Raw genomic sequence first — 10,081 nt, forward strand, 5'->3', positions numbered from 1 at the left:
ACACTGTAACCAACAGAGCACTCAGTATTCTGGGAAGTTTGTGTGTATTGGGAATCTTTTTTTTTTTTTTTTCAAATAAAGCCAAGGTAACACTCATTTTACATACAGCACGCAATGCAAATGACACGAATATGACAGTGGGTCATGCATAAAGCGCAGCATAATTTGAAATCACTAGTTTAAAGTTTGTTGATCGCGCGTCTCCAGTTAAGCAGAACTCTCCTCCTGTCAGCATTCAATTCACACGGACCGACCGTCACGCAGAGTACACGCGATCATGCAGGATACAAATGCACACTTCACAAGATCTCAACTAGATTAGACTAAGTCTGCAAGGTTTGTGAAATTACATGTTCATTAGTCATTCAAAGATTTGTTTAAATGATATAAATGTGTATTTGCTGAATGCTGACGGCACATGAGAATGTATTATAATGTTTGCCTTTCTGTTACTAATAATACTAAAGCAATCCTATAATACTTTTTGTATACATTTTAATTCCTTTGTTTAACAGTTCTATCTGATTATTAGATAGACTTCTATCCATATTAGACAGAACTGAACGACGACAGCGAACGAGAGGGAGAATGTGAGCACTGTGTTTAGGTGCTGCCGTTCTCAGCGCCGTCAAAATAAAAGTCCCGCCTCGAACACATCGGCCAAACAGAAAAACTTATCGGCCAATGCCGATATTTGAAAAATGCCAAATATCGGCCGATATATCGGTCAACCACTAATTTACACAGACTGTTTGATGAAGCTGAGGTGCCATAAATGCATTTAAACTGCAAACTTTCGAATGCATAAAGAATTGTATAAGATTACTGTTTTACATATTTTTAAACATACAAATAATAAATGTTGGGAAAAATGCAATGATAGTTTTAAATATGAAACCAAACCAGTAGGTGGCATCAAATGACCGTTTGAATGAGTGAGTCATTTAGTCCTTCATTCAACAGATTCGTTCAAACGGCTGACTGTCTTTATGAATGGGTTACTGAATCATTGACTCGCTTGATTCGTTCAAAAACGTGGATTCATTCAGTAACGAAACACCACTGTGTTGCTCAGAGACACACACCAGTTCTGCTGTGGCTTTGATTGGAACTATTTTCATCAGAGTAATTGAGCAAAAACAGTCAATATTGTGTCTAAACTGTAAGTCACTTAATTGTAACTTGTTTATTGAACTACTATTGTATAAAATCACATTGCAATCGTGTTGAAACATTTTGTTCGTGCAATGTTGCGTACCTAAATCATATATTATAATTGTTTTTTTTTTACTTACCGCAGTGTGTATCTATAAGTTTCTATGTGTGCTGTTTCGCTCATTTGTTTTGTTTTCTGCACGATTCTTTCACACACTCACTCAAGCTGTGCGAGACTCATCTGGCACGACACAAATACATTATCAATCGCCGTAAGTGTGACGTCAAAACAGACCGGCTCGGAACCGACAGACTGACCGCTGGTCACCGGTCCGGGCCGATCATGTGGAAAACCGGCTAATTCCGGTCCCTGGCCAGTCGATCGCTGCATCTCTAGTAAGCGTCCTCTGCTGTGATTGGTGAACTTCACTGGATCGTGTGTGTGATGTCCAGCGCTGTAATAGAGCCGTATGTGTTTGAGTGCTATTAAACTGAACCAGCGATCGCCTCAAACTGTAGAGTAACGTCTGATGTGTGTAAATATGAAGGACGTCCTGATTTTCCATTTCATGACCCCTGTGCAGATGATGGAGAGATGAGGGTCATCAGAACCGCTGTGAGGAGCCTCTGACCTGAGTCCTGAGTGAGACCGGGCCCAAACACACACATACAGCTTTAGAGTGTGTGTGTGTTCATTTATCAGCAGTATAGCCTTTACTGTACAAGGTTTTCTGGCCATCAGCAGGTCATGAAGTCTCTGCGCCCTCATTATATCTGGGCTCTGTGTATATTTTAAGATGTGCCCTAATATCACAGCAGAACAACCTTCTGATGACCCAGAATCTGCCGAGAGCTGCTGGCGGCGGTCATTCTGAGGTCAGCGATCTGAGGATCAGGTGTCCTGATGGACACACACTGTTATATAGTGTTAGCCAGGGTTAGATGCACAGTATTGCATATATAATTAGTTCTCATGTCATGCGTAATCTAGCTGCTTTCAACACAGGTGGGAAATAAACACAAGCTCTGTTTTTAAAGCGACTGTCCATCTTAAAATTGATCATTCAACCATAAGATTGTTTCAAACCTGTGTGAGTTTCTTTCCTCTGTTGAGCACAAAAGATGATGTTTGAAGAATGTTGGGAACCAAACAGTTGCTGGTAGTCATTGACTTTTGGGTTCAACAGAAGAAAGAAACTCATACAGGTTTGAAACGACATTAGGGAGAGTAAGTGATGACAGAGTCATGATGTTGGGTGGGCTGTCCCTTTAATCTCCCACCCTGGTTGTGATGCACAGGCTCCGTCTCTAATTCTAGTGAACTGCCAAACCGTCATAAAGCCGTTTTTGGCTTCATGTTGATGTACCTGAGAAGGTAATCCCAGAATGCACCGCTCAGCCCTGAAGCTGAATATTCCTGCTCTGCTGCGAGGCCTGATCGTCTGCTAGCGGCTGAATGTTTTCCAGTGGAGGAAAGCTCTGGAGAGCCGTCGAGTGTGATTTACACCTTCAGATCACGCTCGTGATCGCTGCTGTTAATTGCCTGCGGTGATGAGGCTCTCTGAAGATGCACGTTTAAGTTTCTCTGGAGATGCCGTCGATCTCTGGAGTGTCCGATTGTCCCCGACTGAATTCGCCAGGAGAATATTAATGAGATAATACTCATATAACATATTCCTGCGAGCGCTGCTTGCTGCTGCGGTGCTTTCGGTGCTGTTTCCAGTCTTTTAGACAATCGCTGGCCCATTGATGTTTCAGTGTTGTAAATAAAGATTATTAGAGCACATTGTAAAAGAAAATAATATTCTAGTCTTTCTACTTCAAAATTTCATGTTTAATTCAATGTAATTACCATTTCTTTGTAATTATTTACTAGCAATTTCAGAATAAATCCAACACCATTTTTTCTCAGTGCACGTCTCCTCGGTGCGATTTAAGCTGAAGCTAGTCTGTGTTTAATTCTCAGCTGTGAGTACTAGTAATAGTGCTGGTTGACTGAGTAAACAGCAGTCATAATTGTGGATGGACAGAGCGGATGGGCTGTAAACTGTATTCTTCTCTGCCGGTGCTGCGGCTCCGCTGGGTTTGTGTTCTTTTCTTTCATCTTAAGAGGGAGGTTTTTGGAGAGAGATAGATCAGCTTGTCCTTCTGTGTTCTTCCTGGACAGATCCTTCCGGTTCTGAACATCCATGACTGAACATGAGACTAGATGTCTGATCATGAGAAATCATCTGTGTGAAGCACATCAGACTGAGATGTTCAGTCAGACTCAGTGTACGTCTGTATTGATTGTTATTATTCGGATGGTAATGGTTCCTCCGTGTGAGCGTGCAGCGTTCAGATGCCTGATCATTGATGGGACGTGAGAGTTGTGATGTAGTTTTATTCACACAGTAACTGAACGCGATGTAATGTTTGTGAAGGTCATGAAGACTGTTGTTGGGAAATGAGTTCAGACACGTAGACGAGAGCCAAACCTCACACACTCCCGCAGACAGACATCTTTACACTGTGTCCTGAATGAGAGGAAGACTGAAGAGAATCTGCACACTCCTGCAGAATCACATTTACCGCTGAAGACGTGAGACAGAAGACTGCGTAACGCCCAAATAAAGTGCACTGCAGTAATCAGGTCTCGATGAAATAAAAGCATGCGTTACAGCCTCCAAATCATTAAAAGTAAAAAAAAAAAGATTTTAATTTAGCAATAGTTCAGAGTTGATGAAAACAGCCTTTGACCGCAGAATTAATTTGTCTGTCAAATATAGGGCTGAATTAAAAACGACACTGTTTCTAGCTTGTGATTGCAGGTGTAGGACAGAGGTCCCACGCTGCTGTTTACCATAGTAATGGAATCAGGGGAGCCAAAACTAGGACCGAGAGTCATTAAACTGTTGAAAATTAGCTGCCATCCAACTTTTAATATCCTCAGGACAGTCCAGAAGTGATTGTAGAGCAGAGACAACCTTATTTCATCAGAAGATCGGTCAGTCCTGGAGCTTTCTAATCTTAATAAAATGTTGAAGTAATTTGTCTGCGTTTGCTCCTGTGTGATGTGTGATGTTACAGTGAGTTTGCTCCTGTGTGATGTGTGATGTTACAGTGAGTTTGCTCCTGTGTGATGTGTGATGTTACAGTGAGTTTGCTACTGTGTCATGGGTGATGTTACAGTGAGTTTGCTCCTGTGTGATGTGAGGTTTGTCCGGGTTCTTGTCATGTTTCCAGTGGAGAATCCACACTGAGCTCTAAACACTCACACGGCCGCCATCATGAAATCTTAATAGCGGGAGGGAGACAATGCCTCGCCATGTGTGATGTGTGATGTTACAGTGAGTTTGCTCCTGTGTGATGTGTGATGTTACAGTGAGTTTGCTCCTGTGTGATGTGAGGTTTGTCCGGGTTCTTGTCATGTTTCCAGTGGAGAATCCACACTGAGCTCTAAACACTCACACGGCCGCCATCATGAAATCTTAATAGCGGGAGGGAGACAATGCCTCGCCTCCGGAGACAGCCAGATTTATGAAAATGAATAATTCACCAGTGTTTTTTCTTCTTCCTGTGAATGCTCTGAGGACTGAATATTTAGAGATTTCTAGCATATTTACTCTCACATGCATTTCAAATGCGCTGCTGTGTTCAACAGCTACTGTATGTGGAGGCAGTGCTTATATTGTACGCTAAATTAAGGATCTCATTAAGAGCTTGTTATGATTTGAAATCTCCAAGCTGTATTAGAAGCGTGTGATTATTAGATGAACGATTCGTCAGTGACGTTCCTCTGCACATCTCCAGTCTCTTCAGCTGACATTATCACTCCGCTCATTGTTTCTCTCACTGAACATCCGGTTTCAGATAATGGAAGTTCAGTTAGGTCTGTACTAGGGCTGAACGAATTTGGAAAATAATCTAATTGCGATTTTTTTTTACCAATATTGCGATTGCGATTTAATATGCAATTATTTTTTTTAAAGCTCTTTATGTTCTGTATTATTCAACAAAGACAAGCTATAAATAATTGTATAGTATAACCAACACAATATTAGATGTACAATATTAGAATAACATAAATGTTATTTTCTGTAGGCCAGGCCTATATGTTACGATGAAATTAGGTGATGCATAAATTGATATGAATGACATTTTTATTTAACAACTACACCGATGGGTGTGTCATCAAAGTACTGCGAGGGCTATAAGACAGCGGACATCTCCGTATGCTTTCTCTCGCCGTACTTTGATGTCGATCAATCTTCAAGTCGAACACCCCTCTTTACTCTCGCGTGTCACGTGACCGTGTAATTGCAGCCTCTGCGATTGAAAAATCGAAATTTTTCATATCGCGATATTATCGCAAATGCAATTAATTGTTCAGCCCTAGTCTGTACTAGTTTACCAGCGTCTTTTACCCACTGTCCATGTGGAGCCGCTGCAGTCGTGTGTCGTGAACACGTTTGTGTGTTTTTGTGTGTTGTTGTTGTCATTTTTGTTGTTGTGTGTGGTGTTGTTATTGTTGTGTGTTTGTGTTCTGAGCGCTGCTGCAGTCGTGTGTCGTTGATGTAGTTGTGTGTGTTTTTGTGTGGTGCTGTTGTTGATGTAGTTGTGTGTGTTTTTGTGTGGTGCCGTTGTTGTTGTAGTTGTGTGTGTTTTTGTGTGTGTGTCGTTGATGTAGTTGTGTGTGTTTTTGTGTGGTGCCGTTGTTGTTGTAGTTGTGTGTGTGTGTGTGTGTTTGTGTGTTGTTGTTATTGTTGTGTGTGTTTTTGTGTTGTTGTTGTTGTAGTTGTGTGTTTTTGTGTATTGTTGTTGTTGTAGTTGTGTCTTGTGTGTTTTTGTGTGTTGTTATTGTAGTTGTTAGTTGTTGTGTGTTGTTGTTGTTGTAGTTGTGTCTTGTGTGTTTTTGGTGTGTTGTTGTAGTTGTGTGTGTGTGTGTGTATGTTTTTGTTGTTCTAGTTATTGTAGTTGTGTGTGTGTTTGTGTGTTGTTGTTGTGTGTGTTTTGTGTATTGTTGTTGTAGTTGTGTCTTGTGTGTTTTTTGTGTTGTTGTTGTGTGTGTTGTTCTAGTTGTTGTAGTTGTTTTTCGTAGTTGTGTGTGTTTTTGTGTGTTGTTGTTGTTGTAGTGTGTTTTTGTGTATTGTTGTTGTTGTAGTTGTGTTTTGTTGTGTGTTTTTGTTGTTGTTGTGTGTGTGTGTGTTGTTCTAGTTGTTGTGTGTTGTTGTAGTTGTGTGTTTTTGTATCTTGTTATTGTTTTAGTTGTGTCTTGTTTTGTGTTTTTGTGTGTTGTTGTTGTAGTTGTGTGTGTTTTTGTGTGTTGTTGTAATAGTGTGTTGTTGTGTGTTGTTGTTGTTGTTGTGTGTAGGGCTGGGTGATATAGCTAAAAAATGTATCAACGATATAATGTTTCATATCGTTCGGTATCGATAATTCTTGACAATTTTTATAACCTTTTTTAAAACAAAGAGCAATAGAAAATTGTTTACATTTGACCACTGCATTTTTAAATTAACCCAATTTATTGAGACAAACAACAAATATTTTTGGTTTTAACAGTCAAACACAAAATAAAAATTAAACAAATATCTAATTTCTAATGTTTTATATGCAGATTAAATAGGTATACAAAGAGCCGAATCACCGATCACACAGACTGCATTTAAAAACATATGAGATGTAGTGAAAAGGAATAAACCTCCACAAATTTGCAACGTGTTTTCTAAAAGTTTAAACTGTTTTAACTTTGGCCTCCTGACACATCTGCTGTCTGACAGTAAAGTCGCTCCTGCTCTGCCTGCAGCGAAGCGTCTTCAGACGAGACTGACGGCTGGTGTTTCACTGGAGAACTCAAGCATTAGCCGGAGTGCTGATGCAGCAGAAGTGATGGATGATCACTGCTAGTGCTCCTAGTAACTTCTGTTTCATGTCTTCTTATTATTTTATCTCATCTTCTGGATTTTGGGATGTTTAGGTGTAGGGATGTAACGATTAACAGCGAGCCGGTTGAAAATCGATTCAAATATGTGACGTTTCAAATCGGTTGAGATGCTAAACAAATCGCGATTCATTTAGGAGTAGGAGTTTATATGAATGCATGTCTGAGGGGAACTTACTGTCTTTAGAAAAGTTTAGATGGTATTTTGTCTTTCCTCTTGCCTCTGTATAATGCATATTAAAGTAAGTGCAGCGCTGCTTTGTTTTTGCAGCGGAAATAAAAGGACACATTTAGTTTATAATTTGTCTTAAATCTCATTTTGTAAAAAAACAATAATAATCGTGAATCGAATCGAATCGTGAGTTGAGTGAATCGTTACATCCCTATTTAGGTGTCAGTGGAGCGCTGAAGTGCTGCTGTCACACTGATGCTGAATCCTCGAATGCTTTGTGTTCTTCTTCTGCTTCCTTTACTTTTCTTTTGCTGCTTCCTTCCTTCCTTCCTTTCTTCCTTTCTTCTGCTTTTTTTCTACCTCTTGTTTTTCTTCTTTTTATTGTTCTTCTGCTGCTGCTTATTTTTCTTTTTGCTGCTTCTTCCTCAGATTATTCTTTGGTCAGTGTTAGTAATTGTGAAAACAATGACATCCATTGGTTGGGATATTTTTGCATTATGCATGAGTTCTTGTGGAACAAATGAAGCAATAATGTACCTGTGTGTGTGTGTGTGTGTGTTTGTGTAAATTATAGAAAGAAGCACAAGTCTTCATGTAAATGACTAGTGTATATATCAGTGGGAACTGCAAGTCCTACAAGTTTGAAGCCACATGAGTGCCCATAAATGGTGACAGAATGATCCTTTTTGGTGAACTGCCCTTTGAAACGCAGGCAGATGAATTCAGGAGTGTTTGTGTAAATTATAGAAAGAAGCACAAGTCTTCATGTAAATGACTAGTGTCATTTCATATCATATCAGTGGGAACTGCAAGTCCTACAAGTTTGAAGCCACATGAGTGCCCATAAATGGTGACAGAATGATCCTTTTTGGTGAACTGCCCTTTGAAACGCAGGCAGATGAATTCAGGACAGCATATGAACATACTACATTACTGTTTGTGCCATTTACAAATATCCCAGATATAGTATGAGTCATACACTATTGGTCAGTCAAACAGATAGTCCCGCCCTAAACTCCTGTGATTGGCTGAAGTTGATGTCAGGTGGCTCAAACGAGCAGAGATCAATGCTGTGAAAGTGTCAGAGGCTCTGTCCAGACAGATCTGTGACTCAGATCTGTTTTTCATAACAGTGTGTTGTTCCGTTTTGATTTGGATCTGAGCAGTTAATCAGAGTTGATCACTAAAGGTCCTTGCACACTGAGTCAGAAATGTTTGTGTTTTTTTGTTGTTGTTTTTTTCGTATTCGTCATCCTTTCCTATCAAAATGCAGTGTGTAAACGTGATTGACACAACGTGAGGTCATATTCATTTTTTAACGTGCAAAGACCTTAAGGCTTGCGGTGTGAACAGATTGAGCCGCTCGCGCTGGAGTCCTGTTCTCCTGAACTTTCTTGCCAACAGTTTTGCAGTAATTAACCTAATTCAGCTGAGCTGCTAAACGTCTCTCAGGTCAATATCACAACTAGACACTGATGAATCTGGTGCGAGAGCGAGCGGAGCACTGAAGTAGAAGTGCCTCTAATGAGCTGCGGCAGGACGATTGTTTGACCCGTGTGAAACGCTCTTAAATATGAAACTCATATCTGCTATTGTCTTTCACTGCCTGACGTTTCGTCTTCTCTCGCTTGCTGGCTTTGAGCGGGTCAGTTCTCCAGTGGAAGATTGGTGTGTGATTGTCAGATGTGTGACTGTGAAGCATGGCACTAACACTGTCTTTCTCTCTCTTTCTCTCCTCGGTGTGGTCCGGGAACAGAAGAGTACGCTGTGGAAGGTAAGCGGCTGATTAATAACGGTTAAAGATGCTGTGTGATGGTGAGGATTGGTGTCGGCGGCAGCCAGGCCGCTCTCAGATTGGACTGCGGTTTTGGCGACTTCTTGGGGCTTTGATTTGCTGCGGAGCGAGATTTACTCTTCCTCCTTTGTTTCTTTTCTTCTTATGAGTTGGTTTGATTTTTACTTTTCGATCAGTCGAAATGGAGCAGATGCAGTGGAATGGCTCGCCGCTGTCAGTGTGGTTGTTTTATGGTCGTGTAGATCAGTTCTCACGTGATTCTCTGAGGTCAAAGGTTAAACCCTCCTGACGATGTCACTCTGACAGATACGACGCGAGACCAAACACCGCTCGCGTCCGTCGAGGGCTAGATGTATTTACCCATAATTCCCCCGCAGGCTGGATTTGTCTGCGTAATTGATGGCGCTGTGTTTGGTGTTTGGGGATAAGGCGCAGGTATCTGGATGTTTTCCCGCTATCAGGACACTGCTGATGGATTACCCCTCTCTACCCAGCATGCCTCGGGAGGCACGTCGCTATGGCAACAGAGCAGATGTGTGTGTGCGTGAGCTGATGATGGCAGAACGCTCTTCATTGGCAGCATCCTCATGGATGTTATCCAGACGGTGTTTTCAGGTTGATTTGCACAAATCTGATAATAGTGAAAGCTGGTAATTTGCATTAACATCTGAGCAGCAAGAGCTTCAGCACCATTCGAAAATCATTTTCAGGCATATCAAATTTCACGTCACAATAATTGAAGCTTTTATTAGGGTATTGAATTATGTTACAAAAACATTAAGCCTTTTCCTCTAATAACAATTTTAGCAGCAAAAAGAACAGTTAAATACAATAAAACAATAGACAATACAATTGTATGACGTAAATAAATGTTTCAAACAGATTAAAGTAGAAAAGAACACAACTATAGAGAACAATAATCAGTTTCAGCCAATATATACCTTTTCTGGGCTGGCCTGGTTGAGTTCAGATTAAAGTGTAAACATGTATACGTGTAAACAAATGTTAGCAAATACATATATTAAGTCTTCAAGTG

The 10,081-nt window shown here is 40.6% G+C and overlaps 1 protein-coding gene across 1 annotated transcript in view; it reads left to right on the top strand.

Annotated features, from left to right (window-relative positions):
• The window catches only part of LOC107716522 (neurexin-2-like), a 96,530-nt gene extending 87,480 nt beyond the window's left edge, over positions 1-9,050 (top strand). Inside the window, exon 3 of the mRNA XM_016523001.1 lies at positions 9,007-9,050. Coding sequence (XP_016378487.1) covers positions 9,007-9,050 — 44 coding nt within the window. The remainder of the gene's footprint in view (positions 1-9,006) is intronic.
• The last annotated feature ends 1,031 nt before the right edge of the window (positions 9,051-10,081 follow it).

This window comes from Sinocyclocheilus rhinocerous, unplaced genomic scaffold, assembly GCF_001515625.1.
Source record: "Sinocyclocheilus rhinocerous isolate Xijiao unplaced genomic scaffold, SAMN03320098_v1.1 scaffold2675, whole genome shotgun sequence".
NCBI lineage: Eukaryota > Metazoa > Chordata > Actinopteri > Cypriniformes > Cyprinidae > Sinocyclocheilus > Sinocyclocheilus rhinocerous.